The sequence below is a fragment of the Rhinoderma darwinii genome, chromosome 2 (assembly GCF_050947455.1).
Source record: "Rhinoderma darwinii isolate aRhiDar2 chromosome 2, aRhiDar2.hap1, whole genome shotgun sequence".
In the NCBI taxonomy this organism is placed as follows: domain Eukaryota; kingdom Metazoa; phylum Chordata; class Amphibia; order Anura; family Rhinodermatidae; genus Rhinoderma; species Rhinoderma darwinii.
The window spans coordinates 84,824,432-84,847,211 of NC_134688.1; the positions used below are offsets into that span (position 1 = coordinate 84,824,432).

At 42.8% G+C, this 22,780-nt stretch overlaps 1 protein-coding gene across 2 annotated transcripts in view; it reads right to left on the reverse strand.

The window, feature by feature from the left end:
- Positions 1-22,780, reverse strand: part of MAP3K12 (mitogen-activated protein kinase kinase kinase 12) — a 110,212-nt gene that overhangs the window by 14,949 nt on the left and 72,483 nt on the right. For both annotated transcript variants that reach the window (XM_075851861.1, XM_075851862.1), the window contains exons 6-9: positions 5,894-6,052; positions 5,389-5,497; positions 1,891-2,000; positions 1,313-1,429 (exon numbers count right to left, since the gene is read on the reverse strand). In XM_075851861.1, coding sequence (XP_075707976.1) covers positions 1,313-1,429; positions 1,891-2,000; positions 5,389-5,497; positions 5,894-6,052 — 495 coding nt within the window. The remainder of the gene's footprint in view (positions 1-1,312; positions 1,430-1,890; positions 2,001-5,388; positions 5,498-5,893; positions 6,053-22,780) is intronic.

The window sequence follows — 22,780 nt, forward strand, 5'->3', positions numbered from 1 at the left end:
GAGTTAACCCTTGCTGCCCTGAGTTAACCCTTGCTGTCCCAGAGTAACCCTTGGTGCCCTTGCAGTCCCTGAAGTTAACCCTTGCTGTCCCGGAAGATAACCCTTGCAGTGCCTGAAGTTAACCCTTGCTGTCCCTGAGTTAACCCCTTGCTGACAACCCTTCTGACTGTTAATCCTTTACCTGATTAACCCTTAGCGTACAGGGACAGTTTTATTAGTAGGGAGTGGGACAGAGATAGTGAGCGTGTGAGAATTACAAGTAACTTATGTGTATTTTTTTGTAATGTAACTTCTATGTATTTTTAGGTAAGTGGGTGGCAGTATAATTAGGATTGTGATACAGTGTTTATACTGTACTGTGATTAGTTACTGCATTTTATATATGAGAGTGATTACTGTATGTTAATAAATATTACCTTTATTTATTATACGGTCTTATTCCCTTGAGTAGCAGCAAAAGCAATTAGATTGACGTTAGTATAAGGAAAAGGTAGGGGAACTAGGCATAACCCTAGTAACCCTGAATATAAAGGAGGTAGTAATGGTGAGTGACACAAGTAGGTGAAACCCGCTATTACCCCACCCCCTTTAACAAGTTCCCATATCATTTTGTGCATCCAATCAGATATTAAGCAATGATTCAAATGTAGTCGGTTATCCCTACTGTTGATGGTTTCTCTGCCTCACACAGGAAATTATCTGCAGATGCTATATATATGATTAGATCCATAAATATGTGAAGTATGACCAAGTTATTGCGATGTGCCACTTTGTCCAATGTCGGCTCTGTTCAGCTTTCTATGGAGGCCACATGGTAGGCCCATTATAGTTAATGGCCAACCATATGGCCTCTATAGAGAAAGCCATGCCAACAGGAGACTTAATTCTAACGATTGGCTGGGTTCATGGGCGTAACTACAACCATAGCAGCCATAGCAGCTGCTGTCGTGCCCAGAGGTTGAGGGAACCCACTCAGGTGCAAGAATGTTGTGACTTTTTGTTGGGAAAAACATGTTGGAGGCTTTCTGTTATCTAACACTACTGTGTGGGTTCTCTAAAATATATGGTGCTATTATCCATACCTTTAATTATTGCTACTTATGCTACTGTTTCAGTTTTCTGTCGCTAGGTGGGGAGGCCATCTCATTTTGCAATGGAGCCCTAGGATTTCTAGTTACGTTCCTGGCTGGGGTCACAGCAGTCTGCCCTTGGAAATTGTACATTCTTGGCATATCCTAACAACATACCATCAATGTGTGTCCTGAGATAACCACTTGAAGTTATCATATAGTCTGTTACGTTATTTACTCACCTTAGCAACTCCCTCTCCTTTAACTCCAGTTGTAGCATGAGTGAATTTAGTTCCACATACAAAGTGTTAGCTCTCTGTAATTTGCGCTCATAGTGTTCTCGAATATCCAGGGCATGTCTGTGAAGAAAATGGACAAGCAAAATTGTCATTGTCCAACCCAATAGTAAGCCTACCAATTTCTTAGATATATTACATTTGTCCTAAAATTTTCTTGGATAGCCTTTAATTTTAGGAGTCTTCTTGGTTGGAAAAAAGTAAAATTATATTAACCTCTACTCAAAACCTGAAAACCAAGCGCAGTTAAGCACAATCCTTGTTGATATCGTTGCACACGCAGGATATATTGTCTATAAAGTCTAATAGGTTATTTGTAATTTGACCAATAAAAAATACTATTGGATTGTCTCCAAAGTCAGCTCCAAATCGGGCTTTCCCTCTATAGATCTTTGGGGCCCTGTTGTATTAGGGACCTTCATTGTGTCAGTGCTTTAACTCACTAGAGGATATTTTGGTTGGCCAGTCTGATCCTGTACGTAGGTCGTTAATTTGGTGCTGTAAGCGGTCGTTTCATGTCTTACCGGAGCTCCTCACGGCGTCGTGATATTAATTCCTCCTCTAGACGTTGTAAACAGGTCCCTTCTGATTTTATTTTCTCAAAATGAAGCCGCACTTCCTCCCGCCACTCCGCCTGAGAGAACAGCAGATGTTTACATGCTACTGACATAAAGTACACTATAACTTTGTCTAAATTGTAATCCTATGTTTTATTATTGAAGCCATAAGGGAAATACATGTTACTGTATTCTGCTTGGGCTGCCATCAGTCATTTTAATAGATCTGTATTTTCACACCTTGCACTCACATCTATGGCCTGTCAATTGTAATTGATCTGGCTTATTTACCTTGTTAAGGTTATGATACATGGAAACTTCATTTTTGCAATGTTTCAAAGAAGTTTAAAGTGTTTGTACGGGATTAGAAACACAGATCTGATTTTTTTCCCCCCTAAAAACAGTGCCACATGTCCTTGGGCTGTGCTTGTTATTGCAGTTCATGTGAATAAGTATGAGCTGCAATACCAGAAACAACCTATGGAAAAGAGTGGTGCTGTTTCTAGGAAAAAAATCTGACTCCTTTCTCTGCTTCTTCCATTAAAAAAGTTGATTGCAGTTGACTACAACGACACAATACCGGCACATGGCACATTCCAATACAAGATAATGTGAATCCTGAATGGCTGCAGCAATCATGTGACTGTACCGCAACATTTATATTAGTCATTTGGCACATTCTGGCGATTACACATATCCTGAAAAGTAGTATTACATGGCGGCCATTGAAATGAATGGATAATCATTGCAGAGTCTAGAGCAAGAGCGGCTCTTTTCAACGGCAGGGTTCCTCTTTGATGTCCATATGCCCTAATAGGCCATATATACATGCATTGTCCTGATGGGAAAGTTACCCATTTAAATATGAATTTCCATTGTCAGTAAAAAAAACTTTAAATTAAGGCCCAGGTTGTAACAATATGGGGTGCAGAGTTTGATACCCTACATGGGCCCTGGTGCCTAAAGGGGCCTAATGTCCTCTCTGCCACAGAAATAGCACATGTTACAGATTTTGTATTAGAGTCCAGGAACTTCACTTTTGCCTCTGTAGAGTCATAAATATTCGGATACCTTTACAAAACAAGATCAATATTTTTTTCCAATTGAGAATATAAAATATATTCAGATTTGTCAGTGAACATAAAAACCACAGCAGTAATTATTTTTCTATTTTGTTATTTAAATATTCCTAAGAATTCCAACAAGAAATAATATTAATGTAAAATATAGAAAATGCATGATCATGTTCTAATTTAAAATTAAGGACTGGATTAGATTGGGATTATGCTCCTGCTAAATCTACAACTAGACACAGAGTAAATTAAGATTTAGAATATGTATGATTAGTAAAACTCTGCTAAAGAGGCTCTGTCACCACATTATAAGTGCCCTATCTCCGACATAATGTGATCGGCGCTGTAATGTAGATTACAGCAGTGTTTTTTATTTAGAAAAACAATCAATTTTGACCAAGTTATGACCTATTTTAGATTTATGCTAATGACTTTCTTAATGCCCAACTGGGCTTTTTTAGCTTTTGACTAAGTGGGCGTTGTAAAGAGAAGTGTATGATGCTGACCAATCAGCATCATACACTTCTGTCCATTCATGTACTCAGCACATAGTGATCTTGCCAGATCACGATGTGTTATCACTTACTCACACATTAACTTTACTGAAGTGTCTTGAGAGTGAATAGACATCGCTTCCAGCCAGGACACGATGTCTATTCACAATCCCGACACTTCGGTAACGTTTGTGTGTCACTTACTCACACAGCACATCGAGATCTCGCTGTGCTGTCATTTACAGCGTGATCTTGCAAGATCACGCTTGCTGTCATTAAGTCCCACACAAACGTTACCGAAGTGTCGGGATTGTGAATAGACATCCCGTCCTGGCTGGAAGCGATGTCTATTCACTCTCAAGGGACTTCAGTAAAGTTAATGTGTGAGTAAGTGACAGCACATCGTGATCTCGCAAGATCACGATGTCTGAGTACCTGAATGGAGAGAAGTGTATGATGCTGATTGGTCACTGATTGGTCAGCGTCATACACTTCCCTTTACAACGCCCACTTGGTCAAAAGCTAAAATAGCCCAGTTGGGCATTAAGAAAGTCATGAGCATAAATCTAAAATAGGTCATAGCATAGAAGTGTATGACGCTGACCAATCAGTGACCAATCAGCGTCATACACTTCTCTCCATTCATGTACTCAGACATCGTGATCTTGCGAGATCACGATGTGCTGTCACTTACTCACACATTAACTTTACTGAAGTCCCTTGAGAGTGAATAGACATCGTGTCCTGGCTGGAAGCGATGTCAATTCACTCTCAAGACACTTCAGTAAAGTTAATGTGTGAGTAAGTGACAGCACATCGTGATCTTGCAAGATCACTATGTGCTGAGTACATGAATGGACAGAAGTGTATGATGCTGATTGGTCAGCATCATACACTTCTCTTTACAACGCCCACTTGGTCAAAAGCTAAAAAATGCTCAGTTGGGCATTAAGAAAGTCATTAACATAAATCTAAAATAGGTCATAACTCGGTCAAAATTGATTGTTTTTCTAAATAAAAACCACTGTTGTTATCTACATTACAGCGCCGATCACATTATGTAGGAGATAGGGCACTTATAAACTGGTGACAGCCTCTTTAAGTGCTGAGCCTTTAACTATGTTAAGGACCAGGTTAGTATCTGTGACAACCACCAGTATTACCTTATTTAATTATTCAGGGGAAAAATGGAAGTCACCTCCTAAAAAATGGGTCCCTGGATCTCAAAGAGGACCGGGAAGTATTTTTTAAATTGCTTTCTTATCCAGACTCTATTACTAGGAAGTGTAATGGTGGTTCTTCAGCTCTTCAGATGCAAGTTAAAAAATGTTTACCTCTAGACGTGGAAGAAAAAATGTATAAAATGTTTAGTAGAGGCCATAATAGTGACTGAAAGACAAGTAGGGACCTTTTTGGGGGTATTTTATACAACTGGGAACATTTTGGTGACTAGTATATAGACCAGTGGTCCCCAACCTTTTGTAGGTCACAAACCACTTTCAAATATGGCGTAGTGATATGGCTTTGTACCCTAGTAATACCTGCCAGTGATATGGTTTTGACCCTAGTACCAAGTTCTAGTAATGTTATGACATCCCTGGTGCCTCTAGTGCAAAAAAGTTTTTAGTGCTGCCACATGCAGGGTGCCCAAGAGCCACATGTGTCATCCGAGCCACTGGTTGGGGATCACTGATATAGACTATATATAAATTCTGGTGGCCATTGAGCTAGTATGCAAAGCAGGGCACTTTGTGGTGACTAGTATACCCCATGTAGTGGTAGAACGCATACAAAGCTTTGCATCTTCCCTGCCTCTCTTCCTATTGTATGTCACCATTGACCTTGAAGATACCCTTGTTCTTACAATGCAATTGGGCCCCTTTGGACTATTTGCTCACCTGTGACTGGAAGTACGTTTCCTGTGGGGTGGATAAAACATCAGCAGACGCAATATCTAGATGCAGCAGAATTTGCCTAAATGAAGGCCGATTCCTTGGTTTGCTGTTCCTAAGAGAGTAGATTGCAAAAGTTAAGCAATTTACGCTTACTTTATGTCAGATATTAAGTACTAACATTGTCCATGCATAATAAGATCCCGAAGCCATGTTAAACAAGATCCACTAAGCTCTAGCTGACCGAATAGATCTCACATACAATCTTTATTCCGTTTGTGGGCATTGTAGTAATTGTTATGAATGCAAAAAACTTAATTCATACTGTGTAACAATTAATGTCCTTGGGTACGGATAATGTTTTATTGATGGCATAGAATTCTCTATGTGAAAAGCTATGTTCCTTAACAATTTATACATTGACAGGACTCATATGTTCATAATAACCTCAGGAACAGTAGATTCTATATGGATATATAAATAAAAGGAATTTTTCAAATCCAGCACTAACCAGCACTGTCGCAGTAGAAGCTTAAATCCATCAGGACAACTTGATGGTACGGGAAGATGCAGACTATTGCTGCCAACACCCCAAATAATAGCTGAGGAATCCACATCTTTATAGGGTATCTCCCCAGTCAGTAGTTCCCAAAGCACCACACCAAAGGACCTAAAAACAAAACAAAGGAAAATAGAAGATTCATGGTCTCCTTAAGGTCGACACTCATGTTAAAGTATGCTACTATTAATATAGACAGAATGGTAATACTGATCCTTACTTACAGGCTTTGTACACCTTTGTAAACTTCTTATATATATATATATATATATATATATATATATATATATATATATATATATATATATATATATGTAAAAATGTTTACCAGTGTGATTGGTGCAACTTTGTAATTACAGTTTATTAAAAAAAAATGTTTCCTTTTTGAGATATAGCTGCTTTGTATCCTGTATACAGAGCAGCTGTATCTTGTGCTGAGACCTGAATCCGTCAACGAAATATTATCGTTGTCGGCAGCCCATCTCCCTGTGTAAACAGGTGGACGTGCTGCCGACATGATGGTAATGTATGGGGATAAGCGATGGGAGTAACGACCGCTCGTCCCCAACCATAGCTCCATGTGACAGGAGCACACGATCGGCGATCAACGATGTTGCGTTGATCGGCATTCGCTGCACCGGCCGATTGTCGGCCAGTGTAAAAGGCCCTTTAGTTTTAAAGGACAATCCAACCAAACATAAAAATGAGAAGATGGTTAGAGCGTGAACATATAAGACATTTTGTAATGTGTATGGTTTATTTAAAAGGAAAGATAAGCAGTGCATCTTTATCGTGTGAGATGCCTTATTGACTAATGCTCATTCTCTATGGAGTCCTGTCAGTACAACATTTTCTGTGCTGTCTGATCAGTTTCCAATAACTTCAAGTACTAAATGACTTATATTTTCACATACTGTTTTCTGTTTTTTTAAGGAATTTTCATTTACCTGTACAGAATGATCACCCTAATTGTATGATAGACAACCATACACAATTTCTTTCTGAGTCTTTAGACAGACAGTGGTTTATCGTCTCTACATCAGTTCTTGTTACAACTTGTAGGAGAAAGTGGTTCAATAAGTCAAGGTTGTGAAATGGATTATCATTTATGATCTCACCAGCGGAGACGCTACAGGGAAAATCCTTGCAGAGCGCTTAGAGTGACTTTGTGTGACATACAACCCATTAGAGTAACAAAGGATATGCGCTCAATGATTCTTCTCTCTCTCTTGTGCAGGGTCAGTAGGACAGGTCTCCCGGGGACGGGGAAGATGCAGCTGCTATATGGATTTATTACTTGCTTTTAATGTTACCCATAACCTCTACCCTAAATGCAGGCAGAAATGTTGGCATGCAAAGTCTGGCATTGAACGTCTCTCTTTCCTTATGCATATAGCAATGACAATATTTGAGATGAGAGATAGACAAAAGTCATTTTAGAGACATTTTACTACAACATTTATGACAACAGTGCGGTTTGTGTATCATGATTTTATGTGTTAACCAAGTGATGATTACAGTACTACTAAAGTGTATAACTATAGATCCCCCAGTCTACTAGTATGTAGAAAAGTATGAGTAATTCTGATCACTGTGTAAAAAACAGGTACAGTAGTTTAGATACCTTACACCGAATATGAATACAGGCCCAGTTATTCAATTTGCTTTGCAATGAGCCTCTTAATATAGCTCTATAGATTGGTCTATATTGATTGTTTAATTGAATGTAACAGGTTTTATTGATCGTATTGATTAATTGTAAAAAATTAATTGACAGCAAGAAATAACAAGAGTAACAAAAAACGTAGAGATGAATGCTTTTATTAAGATGCAGTACTACCTAGGAGCCTGTAGATGGTGCTGTGTGCTTATACTCAATGTCCAGCACAACAGCTGTCCCAGTACAGGCCATCATTATATTTAATGAATCAGCATAAACTCACCCACATTAAAATGATAAGAATATGCATGTAATGTTTTTTTATAAAATATATGTCATCGGCCCTACACATGTTTATACACACGCACATCAAAATTAGAATATCTGAAAGGTTGTTCATGTGGTTTTTAGGTGATTACTGTGTGCATATTTAATTAAAGAAACAGTCCTAGAAAAGGTTCCTACAAGTTGCCTAATGAAAGCAATATCTGCGACACCACGTATAAAATACACATTCATAGTGTGCACAAGACTATTTTTCCTGTTGTGATTTCCCACATTAAGGCCAAAGGGGAAGAATATAGCACAAAAATGGCAGCGGTAGAGAACGGTAAAGCTTAAAAATCAAGTGCAATGGTATAAAACCAGCTCAAAACTGCACATTTAACTAATGTAATGTGTCCAAGGGAGTGCATAAATTCCTATTCACTAACATTGCACATGTGGGTGCTGCGGTAAAATAGTACAGTAGAAAGAAAACGATAAAACTGCCCTGTGGCCTAAAAGGTTTGAGGTTAGCAACCTTCAGCACTCCAGCCGTTGTGAAACTACAATTCCCAGCATGCCCTGACAGCCTTTGGCTGGAATAATAAAGCCTTTGGCTGTCAGGGCATGTTGAGAGTTGTAGTTTGACAACAGTTGGAGTGCCGAAGGTTGCTGACCCCTGCGCTATTCACATGCAATACACTCCTCTGACCAGCTGGACTAAGCTTTTCGAGTTTTCATGGCATGTCTTCTCCCTGCTGTCCGCTACATATCATCTTCCATGAATGCAATGCATTATTATAACTTCTTGCTTACAATTCTGTCTCAAAGACGAGAAATGGAGATTGGACATTCTGGGCCAAACAAATCTTATTTCTTTAAGATTTTTTCTTAAACACGTGCATTTAGACAGATTGAGTATACAGATTTATTTCAGGGCGCTGGGGAAGGAGAAGTCCAGTTCCAGTGCTTGCTTATTTTACCGCTAACAATACGACTCAGCTATATCACTTGGTTTAAGATGTCTCATGGTGCCCCTTGCTAAGGTGTGAGGATTTTCTGTTATAGACAAAATGCAAAATAAGAAGACTCTGTGTTTAAAGGGGTTGTATAGGACTAGAAAAACATGGCTGCTTTCTTCCAAAACCAGTGCCACACTTGTCTACAGGTTGTGTGTGGTGTTGCACTTTAGTTCAATTTACTTTAATAGCACTGAAATGCAATACCAGACACAACCCATGGCCAGGCGTGGAGCTGTTTCTAGAAGAAAGCAGCCATGTTTTTTTTATTTTTTTAATCCTGCTGCGGATTTCCTCTTGACTTTAGTATAGACAATGTTAATTCAATCTGTTCAAATTGTCCAGCATGTCAGATAGTCATATAGTGTCTTAAAAGGGTTTTCTGGGTTTTATAACTGTCTATTAGGGCCTGTTCACATCACCGTTCGCTTTCCGTTCCGGGGTTCCGTCGGAGGTTTCCGTCGGGTGAACCCCGCAACGGAAAGTGAAAGTGACAGCACAGCTTCCGTTTCAGTCGCTAATAGTTTCCGTTCGTCACCATTCCGGCTGGTTTCCGGTTTTTCGACGGAATCAATAGCGTAGTCGACTCCGCTATTGATTCGCAAAGCTGTGCTTTCACTTTCACTTTCCATTGCGGGGTTCACCCGACGGAAACCTCCGATGGAACCTCGGAACGGAAATGAACGGTGATGTGAACAGGCCCTTACAATGACCTAATGTATCCTTGTTCCCACATCATTTCGTATTAACAATCCTACGTGATGAAGTGACATCTATAATGATGTCATGTGACTGTGGCAGCCAATCACTGGCGCTGAGGTGACGGCACTATGAATATCATGTCATTTTGCAGAATTGTCATCAGTGTAGCACCAAGGTGAGGATAATACAAGGTTTAATATTTTTGTATTAGAAGGCTTATAATAAACCTGTGAATCCCCTTTAAATGAACAAGATAAATGTGTATCAGTTAGGCCTCATGCACACGAACGTGCTTTTGCGGCCGCAATTCCCCCGAAAATCCACGGGAGAATTGCGGCCCCATTCATTCCTATGGGGCCATGCACACGACTGTGGTTTTCACGGTCCGTGCAGGGCCCAGGAGCCCGCACCGCAGAAAGAACGGGCATGTCTTTTTACGGCCGTGTTCTGCGGACCGGACTCATTGAAAATAATGACCGCACCCATGTGCACGGCCCGCGTCTTGCGGGTGGCTCGCGGCTGTCACTCCGTGGCTGGCCGACCCAAAAATCACGGCCGTGCACATGGCTACGGTCGTGTGCATGAGGCCTTAGTCAGTGTCTGTTGGCTTTCTTCTCTCATGTCCTCTTTATAACTCAAATGTAAGGGTATGTTCACACGCTGAGTCAAAAACGTCTGAAAATACTGAGCTGTTTTCAAGGGAAAACAGCTCCTGATCTTCAGAAGTTTTTTAAGCCACTTGCGATTTTCGCTGCGTTTTTTACGGCCGTTTTTGGAGCTGTTTTCAATGGAGTCTATGAAAAACTGCTCCAAAAACGTCCCAAGAAGTGACCTGCACTTCCTGTTTTTTTACGCGGCTGTTTTTCAAAACAGCCGTGTAAAAAATGGCACGTCGGAACAGAACGCCATTTTTCCCATTGAAATTAATGGGCAGATTTTTGGAGGAGTTCTGCTTCCGATTTTTTTGCCGTTTTTCGGGCATTTACGGCCCAAAAAATGTCCATGCCGTGTCAACATACCCTAATATTTCTAAAACTGAGCTCTTTGGGTATGTTCACACGGCCTATTTTCAGACGTAATTCAGGCGTTTTACTCCTCGAATTACGCCTGAAAAAACAGCTCGAATACGTCTACAAACGTCTGCCCATTGCTTTCAATGGGTTTTACGATGTTTTGTTCCCACGAGGTGTAATTTTACGCGTCGCTGTCAAAAGACGGTGCGTAAAAAGACGCCCGCGTCAAAGAAGTGTATGTCACTTCTTGGGACGTTTTCGGAGACGTTTTTCATTGACTCCGTTGAAAAACAGCTCCAATAACGTCCGTAAAATACGCAGCGAAAAACGCGAGTAGTTACAAAAATGTCTGAAAATCAGGAGCTGTTTTCAGGTGAAAACAGCTCCGTAATTTCAGACGTATTTTGCTACTGCGTGTGAACATACCCTTACTGTTTGTGCCAATGTCTTCACGACCTAAACTTAATGTTTACATCTCTGTGTGTAACACCACCATCCTCCCTAGACTCCAAACCCGATGTCCTGGAGTAAGGGTATGTTCACACGCAGTGACCAAAAACATCTGAAAATACGGAGTTGTTTTCAGGCGAAAACAGCTCCTGATTTTCAGACGTTTTTGTAGCAACTCGTGTTTTTCGCGGCGTATTCTACGGCAGTTTTTGGAGCTCTTTTTCAATGGAGTCAATGAAAAACTGCTCCAAAAACGTCCCAAGAAGTGACATGCACTTCTTTTTTGCGGGCGTCTTTTTTCACACTGTATTTTGACGCATAAAATAACGCCTCGTGGGAACAGAACACCGTAAAACCCATTGAAAGCAATGGGCAGATGTTTGTAGGCGTAATGGAGCCGTTTTTACAGGCGTAATTCGAGGCGTAAAACGCCCGAATTACGTCTGAAAACAGTGCGTGTGAACATACCCTTATACTTGACTCTGATCTGTCCTATCTACTTCATGTTCCATCCTCATTGCCAAATCTTGTCAACTTCACCTAAAGAACTTCTCAAACATCCATCCCTCACCATTAACACTGCTAAAACACTAATCCAGCCCCAAATCATTTCTCTCCTAAATTATTGCAACTCACTACTGACTGGTATAAGTCCATGGTATGGTCCATCATGAAAGTAGGAGCCAGGTTTATATTTCTATTTAGTAGTTATACACTTTTCTTTCACTGGTTACACTTCTCTCTTGTAGAATGAACTTCAAAACTCTTACTACAAAGTCTCTTTGCCATGATCCATCTTATATTTTGACCTTCATCTCCATCGATAAACCTTCTTCAACCAATGATCCACCTCTATAATCCTCTGTCCTCACAACCTCTCACTCTCTCCTCCAGGACTTCTCCCGTGCTGCACCCATTTCATGGACTTCTTTGTCTCGTATGATTATAATTCCTGAAAACCTTTACTTTAAGCCATAGTGACATGTCAGAAGTTTAGATCGGTGGGGGTCCGAGCACTGAGACCCCCACCAATAGCTAGAGCGAAGCAGCTGAAGCGCTCGAGGGAGCGCTGAGCTGCTTCGTGTCTGTTTGGCTTTTTCCGGAAAGCCGATGTATCGGAGTACGGGCTCATAGACTTTCTATTGAGTCCGTACACGATACATTTATTTCGTAGTGAGCGAAAAACCACTGTCCTGAGGAATGTATTGAGTAGCTTGAAATTTTTCCTGACAATTTTGTAGCTCTTAAATCCCAGCATGTAGCGGTAAAAAAAAAAATGGCTAGCAAATCGCTTGACTGGAGAGATTTTCAAGCTACCCAATGCATTCTTATAGACAGCGATTTATCACAGCGATTTTGTTGTAGTGAGATAAATGGCCTTAGCTTAATGCATTTCTATGGACAGTGATTTAACGGTCACTAAAAAAGAAAAGTCTAGGTCTAGTCCCAGCCTAAAAGCTCATTTCTTCAAGGGCGTTGTCACATCATTTGATTACAGCTGCAACCACCATGGTCCACACACAACCTGACTTGGTTACAGATGTCTTCATTACATGACTTTGCACTTTGTATTTGTGTTTCTACAGATACTGGCTGGTTCATGCAACTGGTGAGTCCACTGGACAAAATTTACACTTTACACATATTGGGGAGAATTTATTAACTTTTCTACGGCAGTTTTCTGGCATAAAAAGTCACAAATGGCACAAATGTCACAATTTGCAGAAAATGTTTTGCCTTTTGTGCTGTTTCCACCGTTCTTAAAAAGTATGCAGAGTTTAGTGGAAGTGAGCGGTCCATCCATGGCCAAACAAATGTTTCATAATTTACGTCAGAAACTGTCATAAATTATAGCACAAATTTAATGGCACAAATTTCTCTTTCTGGTGCATGGATGGCCAGAGATGTGCCTAATTTATTAAGAGACATCTGCCTCTTAATAAATTAGGTGCATTTTACTCCAACTTTCTTTATATTAAGACTGGCATATGAAATGCCAGTCTTTATAAAAAAAAATGGATAACTATGACCCTAGAAGCCCAGCTCCCTGAAGTGTGTTCATCCGGGAAAGACTGCCGACATACGGTCCGTATATCACGGACCAAACACGCTCGAGTGAATCCGGCCTTAGATTAAGGACAGTGTTCTCTCTTCTTTTGTCTCATAGTTTTTATATTTCCATAGTGTGTAGCTGGAGGATATTAGTAGAACACAATGAAGAAGATTTATTAATATTGGTGCACAGTACGTCCTGCGCGCCAGTCTCTCCCCAGTGTAATTGAATGCCTCTAAATGCATCTCTGTGGCGCCACCCACAGTGCTATATTTTTTAATGTACATACAGCGGAAAACTGGTGTAAATACATTGATAAATCTGCCCTGTTGGTCCCAGTATGTGTAAAAACGAATATTGTTTAGCAGTGACTATTAGATGTTGTGTCCATTCTCTCCGCAGCCACAAGTCCTGTCCCTCATTATGAGTCACTTTGTAAACCTGATGAAAGAAATCTCTTCTTTGTCCACAGGAATAATCCCAAATCAAAGCCATTAGTGATTAATTTTCCGTAGGTTTATTTACAGCTTCTAATAAAATGACTCATCTCAGTCTTGATTAGACGGAGCCGGCAGGAGATGAGGTCCCATCTGCAACATGTCCTCGGGAAGATTATTTAGTGCAGATGAGAGCTAAGTGTGTGCGTGCAAGTATGTGTGCCTGTGTGCCAGCAGCGGGGGATCTAATGTGATGCTGGTCTATTAGGAGGGGTCATGCACAATGACAGATGGACACTAATCCCACACCCATCTTGTGGCTCATCTCCATAGTAACACTGCCTGCCCCCCTGTGCCAATGATAATAACCCCCTCCCCTCAAAACCTCGCCACCATACATAGATTAACATGAACTGGTGCTGGAGAGACAAAACAAAGAGATGTAAAGAATTTGGGACAAGAATGAATGGGATCAAAAGTTAGGGGAAATGAAGTAGCATTTACAGTAGTGGGGACATATGAATGTCAAACATATACAATGCATAAGAAATACATTGTAGACATTGATAGATAAATCCCAATTAACAAGATGTTATCAACATGCTGTTCTATTTAAACATGTCAACACATTTTTATCCATTTTGCTAATGATAAGGTAAAACCTTCAATATCTGTCAGCTATTCCTTTCGACCTCCCATACACATGCAACACTCGGGTCGGCCGAGCATGCATATGTTCTCAATGGGGAGAGGGCCATCGCTGATCCTTTTATTCCTCGACATCTGCTGAACGAACAGATGGTTGGTCGGTACTTACGAAATCAGCGGGTACGGCCAATGTGTGATGAATGTGTATAGAGAGCTTCAGGGCTAAAGCACACAACAATATGGCATGCGTCATTGGATTCCATATAATGGACATATTCATTGCTTCCAGGGGAGAATATTTCTATAACATGGTGCTATATACAGGCTTCATACAGCAGCACGCCAAGTGCCAACAGCTTCGTAGTGCAGAGCCGCAATTACTCCATATCCCTCTGTACAGGCTCCATGCACACGGCTCTGCCTTAAGAAAATACTTTTGTTACCATGAAAAATTCTGCGCTATTGCCATGCCAATATCATGGCAACCTAAGCAAGGAAGATCCAGAGCACTTGCAAGATATGTGAGATGTGATAAAATTGATAGTCAAATTCGTACGTATTATAGGCGACAGCTGCGAACGAACGAACGAATGAACGAACGAACGAACGAACGAACGTATGCATGATTGTATACCATCTGTAGTGTTCAGTCTGTAGTGTTGTACAAATATCCGAATTGGAAGGGCTGATAGTATCAAATAATATATTTTACACAACACTATGTTTTATATTATCAATTAACATTACACAGACAAAAACGTACAGATTTGTTTAAGGCCTCATTTACACGAGCGTATTATACGCGCGTGCGACGCGCGTGCTTTTCACGCGTGTCGTACGCACCTATAATAGTCTATGGGGCTGTTTAGACGATGCGTGAATTTTGCGCTGCGTGAGTGCGTTGCGTAAAACTCACGACATGTTCTATATTCTTGCGTTTTTCACGCAACACGCACCCATTGACTTCAATGGGTGCGTGAAAACAACGCATGCCACACGGACGGTCCTGCGTTGCATGCGCGAAAATCACGCAAGAGCTGTCAAAAGGATGAATGTAAACAGAAAAGCACCACGTGCTTTTCTGGTTACAAACATCCAAACGGAGTGTCAAATTAGAGATGAGCGCACCGAACTTCACCGGGTTCGGCCGAACTCGTTTTGACCGAACCCGGCAAAAAATGTTCGGGTACGCGACGTCAGGAGACAGTCACTGCCCACGGTGCTCAAAGACTTAAACTGTTTCAGCACCATGGACAGTGACTTTCGATCACAATATACATATACGTGTAAAAAAAAAACCAGAAGTTCGGACTTACCGATAAGTCCCGGCTCCTTCCTCCAGTCCGACCTCCCGGGATGACAATTCAGGCCAAGTGACAGCTGCAGCCAATCACAGGCCAAGCACAGGCTGCAGCCAATCACAGGCTGCAGCGGTCTCATGGCCTGCCGCGTCATCCTGGGAGGTGGGGCCGGATGACAAGAGTGGGACGCGTCACCAAGGCAACGGCCGGGAGACCGGACTGGAGGAAGCAGGCAGTTCATGGTAAGTTTGAACGTCTTTTTTTAGTCACAGGTTGGTGTATATTGTGATCGGCATTCACTGTCGAGGGTGCTGAAAGAGTTACTGCCGATCAGTTAGCTCTTTCAGCACCTTGGACAGTGACGGGCGTCGACTACCTCATCTCTATGATGGCGGCTGCGCGAAAATCACGCAGCCGCGCATCATACACGGATGACACACGGAGCTGTCAATTGCCTTTTGCGCACGCAAAACGCAGCGTTTTTTTGCGCGCGCAAAACGCACACGCTCGTGTAAATCCGGCCTAAGACTGGGGCTAGACCTAGACTTTACATCTATCAATACAAAACAATTGCTGTCTATGGGAATGCATTAAACTGGGTTCACACTGAGTTTTTTGCAGGCAGAATATCTGCCTGAAAATTCAGTTTGGATTTTTGATCAGACTTTGCTCTGCCTGCACGCCAATTTTCGCTGCGTTTTTCGCCCGCGGCCATTGAGCCCGCAGGCAAAAAAACGCAGCGAAATACGCTTTCTCTGCCTCCCATTGATGTCAATGGGAGGTCAGAGGCATAAACGCCCGAAGATAGGGCATGTCCCTTCTTTTTCCCGTGAGCGGGAAAAAATCGCCTCCGCCTCCCATTAAAATCAATGGGAGGCCTTTTCGTCCATTTTCCGGCACGGTTTCCATGTCAAAAAATGTGTAAAAAAAACTGTGTGAACTGACCCTTAAGCTCTGGCTAGACAGAATCTCACCACAAAAAAATCGCTGTGATAAACCGCTGTCCATAGGAATACATTGAGTAGTTTGAAAATCTCTTCACAATAGCTCCAGTCAAGCGATTTGCGAACATTTTTGTTTTTAATCACTCCATGCTCGGATTTCAGAGCCACCAACTTGTCAGGATTGATTTTGAAGAGGTTTTCAAGATACTTAATGCATTTCTATGGACGGCAATTTATCACAGCAATTTTTTTGTACTGAGATAAATACTCTGTGTGTAGCCAGAGACTAATACATTCCTATGGACAGCAATTTTTTTTGCAGTCAGCGATAAAAGTCCAAGTCTAGCCCCAGCTTAAAGGGTATATTCACCTTTGAACATCATTTTACAATCTACAGTGCATTTGGAAAGTCTTCAGACCCTTTCACTTTTTTCACATTTTGTTATGTTGAGGCCTTGTACTGAAATAAAATAAAAAAAAATCCCCATCATTCTGCACTCAATGCCCCAACATGACAAAGTAAAAAGAGAATGCTAGAAGTTCTTTTCTCTAGATCATCTTTGAAGTGTTTCTACACCTTGATTGGGGTCCACGATTTGGAAAGACACACCCCTTTCTATATAAGGTCTTACAGCTGACAATGCATATCAGAGCAAAAACCCAGCCATGAGAAGGAAAGAGCTGCCTGTAGCGCTCAGACAGTATTGTGAGGAGGGACAAATCTGGAGAAGGGTACAAAAAAAATTCTGCTGCACTAAAAGTTCCCAAGAGAACGGTAGCCTCCATAATTCTTAAATGGAAAAAGTTTAGAACAACCAGGACTCTTCCTAGAGCTGGCCGTCCCACCAAACGAAGTAATCAGGGGAGAAGGGCCCTGGTAAGAGAGGTGACAAAGAACCCAATGGTCACTCTGGCTGAGCTCCAAAGATCCTGTATGCAGATGAGAGAAACTTCCAGAAGGTCAACCATCACTGCAGCACTCCACCAATCTGGACTTTATGGCAGAGGAGCAGAAAGAAGCCTTTCCTCAGTAAAAGACACATGAAAGCCGACCTGGAGTTTGCAAAAAAGCACCTAAGGGATTCTCAGACTGTGAAACAAGATTCTGTGGTCTGATGAAAACCAAGATTGAACTTTTTGGCCTCTTTTCAAAGCGTCACGTCTGGAGGAAACCAGGCACTGCTCATCATCGGCCCAATACCATCTCCACAGTGAATCAGGGCTGAGGAAAAGATGAATGGAGCAAAGTACAGAGATATTCTTAATGAAAACCTGATCCAGAGTGCTCTGTACCTCAGACTGGGCCAAAGATTCACCTTCCAACAAGACAATGACCCTAAGCACACAGCCAAGACAACACAGGAGTGGCGGGGGGACAACTCTATGAATATCCTTGAGTGGTCCAGCCAGAACCCTGACTTGAACCCAATCGAACATCTCTGGAGAGACCTGAAAATGTCTGTCCACTGACGGTCCCCGTCCAGGACTTGAGAGGATCTGCAGGGAAGAATGGCAGAAAATCCCCAAATCCAGGTGTGCAAATCCTGTGCAAATCCTGTGCCATCATAACCAAGACTGGGGTCTGCTATCACTGCCAAAAGGGCTTCAACTAAGTGCTGAGTAAAGGGTCTGAATACTTATTTCAATGCAATATTTTAGTTTTTCCTTTTCAATAAAAAATCAAAGATTACTAACATTGTTTTCACTTTGTCATTATGGGGTATTGAGTGCAGAATGATGGGGGGAAACCTGAATTTTTTTTTATTTTAGCACAAGGCCTCAACATAAGAAAATGTGAAAAAAGTGAAAGGGTTTGAAGATTTTCCGAATGCACTGTATGTATATATATATATTGATGCATATCATGATGTCAGAGCACGCTTGTTATTTATACCTCTGCTAAAACACTTGTATCACTATGCTTGAGAAAGGTCCTATTGTAGGACAGAAACGTTGCATTTTTGCTTGATGTGGACTAAATAAATGTCACTTTTTTGCTCATTGGAGTGCTGCGAGATTTTCTTTACTAAATATATATGTATATATATATATATATATATATATATATATAAATGTATATATATATATATATATATAACCTACATAACAAAGTTTATATTACATTATTTATCTTGTATTGGATTTAGCACTGGTTACACCTGTGTTACAGACCAGAGGTGCATCCATAATTCTGTTGGTTGCTGCTGGAAACAGTTGCCCGAGGGCTCATGCACATGGCCGGATTGTTCAGATCTGTATGATGGGGCCTGTCAACTGCTATTCCCTAGCTTTTCTCACAGATCCTTTATTCACATGTTGCGGTAATATTTCATTGTGCCGCAATTTTTCAAAAATTGCAGCAAAAAACGCATTGTAACTGCAATGTGTGAATATAGCCTAACATGTCTCATTTCACTTAGAGTTAACTGTTCTGTTGCCAAACGTCCTACTTAACTTGTGATTGCTGGTACTTGTAGTTATTGTATTAGTAAATGAAAATATGAAAACACAATCATATCAAATGAATTACAGGGTTGTCTGGTTTCAGCAAAGTAATGTTATTTTTTTGTATAATTAATAGTTTCACAATTTTCCAATATACTTTATGATAAAGTCTTCATAGTTTTCAAGATCTCTGCTTGTTGTTATTTAGTAGACATTAAGTGTTTACTTCCAGTGGATTAAATTCTGTCCATGGTCATGTGATGGACACACAGGTTCTAGGATCGTTAGAAGACACAGTTCTGATACACCTACTGTAATTGTAACGAGCCGTGCACCTGTGTGTCCATCACATGACCATGGACAGAAGTTTATCCCCTGGCAGTAAACAATGAATGTTCCTATTGAATAACAACAAGCAGAGATCTTGAAAACCGTGAGAAATTAATGCAGAAAGTATATTGAACAATTGTATAACTTTTAATTATGCAAAAAATAATATTAATTTGCAGAAAGTGGACTACCCCTTTAATGAAGTACAGGTAACCACAAAATGTAAGTGCATAGTAAATCTCCTGTGGGAACAAAGAATCAGGAATATTGAAATCTAACACACCCGATCTCTCTTTTCCTCGAACATCTGCTATTGGGGGGTAGTCAAGAGGCCCGATACACGAGTCAGTTGATCCTACCGAAATTGGTGGTTCAACTGGCTTTTCTCTTATGTGTATGGCCAGCTTTAGTACTAATGCATGTCTTGATGATTGGGCTGACAATGGGGTCATGTAAGGAAGGGGGATAAAGTGCATTTCCAATCAAAAGTGCTTGAAGATTTTCAATATGTTAGAAATAGTGTCAGTGCTTATTGGTTTTCTTATATTGGTAAACTAGATATCTGATACTTTGGTTGTTTGAAAAGCCATGTTTTTACTGTTCCAAGTATACATTTATTAGCTGTTTATCAATGAAACTTCCTTAAATTGAACAAAAATCATTTAGTGCATGGCCATTTTTAGTCAAGCCATCATTTCTATTGGCCTTGAATACAAAAGTATGGAAAAACCTAAAAATCTGTGGATTCCTTTTGGAAAACCACCAAGAGAATCTTGCACGTGTATCTCAGTACCTCAATTTTTCGGATAAAATTTCAGCTGCGTAATTAAGCACACATACTTACCCCTTCTCTCCTCTGATGCCCGCTCTGGCCTCCCTGGATGATGTTTCCATGTGATGCAGCAGCCTGTGATTGGCTGCAGCGATCACATGCGATAGAACATCATCCCACGTGGCTGGACTGCACGGAGAATGAGGGCGTTCTGGGTAAGTATGATTTTTTTATTTCTTCTGGCATTGCGATTTTTGCGGCATAACCACTGCGATTACACCGCACAAGTCGCAATGCTTTCTGTTGTGGGTTTTGCATCCCCATTGAATTCAATGGGGAAAACCTTCAACGGAAAATAATCAAAAACGCTAAATTGACATGCTGAGGAATTAAATGCTGCACCGCAGGTGAAGTTATTAACGTTTACACTGCGTTTTTTGTCCCGCACACAATTCCGTCGTGGAAATTCCGCAGCGTACGTGGGAACCCGGCCTAAGAACTGGAAGGGTGAAGTTGATGCTAAAATCATGCATGGCGACCAGTTGTCTTTGCAGACACTGAAGCGCCTAGGGAGAGTGTCAGGGACTGCAAGGGGTTAAGAAAGGATGGAACGGTTTAAAATAATGCCCAGGACCAGGATTGGTCAACAAGGGGTAAGAGGGGCGTGGTTAAGAAGATATAAGGCAGGGGTTTGGAGCAGGAAGCCCTCTTACCTTCAAGCTGCAGTGGAAGAAACACCTTTGCTGCTGCTGTGGAGATTCAGAGCGTGTTCTTTCAAGAAGATGGCAGAAGAACTGTTGCGGAAGGTGGCACAGCGGGTAGCGTCGGAGGGACCTGCCTGGCTGGAATCCCTGTTGGAGGAAGGAGAGAAGCGAGGATCTGAGCGGGGCACGGAACAGTCGGGAGCGGCTACCCGAGGTAGGCCGCAGCGCGTTACACGCCCTCCGGTTCGACTGAGCCCTAGCCCCGTTGCTATGAGGGGTGCTGTGACTGCTGCACAGTCATGCGGTGGTCCCAGCAGGTCCCCTAGGCCTATATCGACGGGTGCTTCGTCGGTCGACATAGTGCCCGCCTCCCCCCCGCCCACTCGTCGCGCTGGCGTCCTTCCCCATGGCGGTAAGAGGGCGGCTGTTAAACCGGCACGGGCACGGTACAACCCGCCTCGAGCTGCTGATGCGGGCGCGGAGGCAGCGGTCGACTTGCGTGACAGTGGGGTGAATATGGCGGAATCAGGTGACTGGTCCGACATGGTCGCTTACCATGCGGCATGTTCACAGGAGCTGGGACTTGCTTCCGGTGCCTGTGTGCAGCCGGGGTCGGCGCCATCTTTCCCCGTGCTGTTCTCTACGCAGCCAGAATTGGCGGCGGGGGGAACAGGGGCGGGACGTCCTGGCAGGAGCAGTGCGGCCAGGACACAAGATGGCGGCTCACGTAAAAAGAAGATGGCGGCGGGTTCGGGGAAGCGGGCGGTGAGCAAGCAGCCCAGCCAGGGGGCGGGGGCTTCTGCGGTGCCCGTCGCTTCTCCACCCCGGTCCCCCCCGGGCCCCTGTCAGCATGGGTCAAGGCCAGGGGGGGAGTGTGCTAGGAAAGATAGGGTCGAGGGTGTTTTGGACTCGATTTGCCCTTCTCCTGCCTTGTCATCTTTTTCTCCTGCAGGTCCAAGAAGGGAGCGTTCCAGGCGAGGGAGGAAACGCCGGGCTGGAGGACATCGCCGGCACGGCCATCATAGACGTCGCAGGTCAGGTGACGAGAAGAGGCGTGGTCGGCGGTATTCCTCGTCTTCCAGCGATGGATTCTCCTCCTCGTCGGCGACGACGTCCGCATCATCTGGATCGTGGAGGAGGTCGTCGAGGAGATCATCACGGCCGCAGAGACGCAGTCGACGCCGGGAGGTGCAGTGCTTGTCGGTGGATCAGGAGCAGCTGTCCCAGGTTGTTCCTCCCGCCGGGCCGGTGGAGGAGGGGCAGGCCGTGGTTCCAGTGCCGCGGCAAGTGGCTGAAGGACCCTCTGGAGTCGGTGGGACCTCTGGGAGCGGTGAGTCGGCCTGCGGTGACGCATGGCTTAATAAATCTAATGCAGCGGGTGCGGATTTGATTTCTGTTTTAAAAGCCGTGGTGGCTGGGTTAAAAGTGAATGAGGGAACGTCGTGTCCCTCGGTGCCACCAGAGGGAGCTATGCCCCCGTCTGAGAAAGAGAATGCTTTAGCTAGTTTGACGTTTAGAGATTCATTGTTTTGTGGAGTCGCTCCTCTCGGGACTCATTTGTCAGCTGAGATCAAGGACAAGATTTGGAGGAATGAATTTGTGGATATTTGGTCCTTGGTCTCGGTGGAGCAGGTGACTGTCGACAAGGAGCGGGGTTTTGAGAGAGGTTCAGATAGGAAAGCGAAAGTAGCGAAAACATTTGGCAACTGGGTACAGTGTTACGCTACACTGGCTCATGTTATTTGCCAACGCTATCCTGGGAAAGGGGCCGAGTTGCTTGTCTATTTTGACACAATTTTCAGCGCCCACAGGCTGCACGGTGGTGCGGCTTGGTGGCGATATGATGAAGAATTTCGGCGTCGTTTGGCTTTGTCGCCTGATATTAGTTGGGCGACGAAGGCAACGGACGTGTGGTTGCAGCTTATCTTAGCGCAAGGGAGCAGGCAACAACGCCCCTTTCCCAGTGCGGCCGCAGTGCCGGGCCCCGCCCCTGGAGTTGCGGCCGCTAGGCCCACGGGTGCCTGTTGGCTCTACAACGAGGGCCACTGTCGTTTCTTTGCCACGTGCAAATTCCGACATGAATGCTCCATCTGTGGG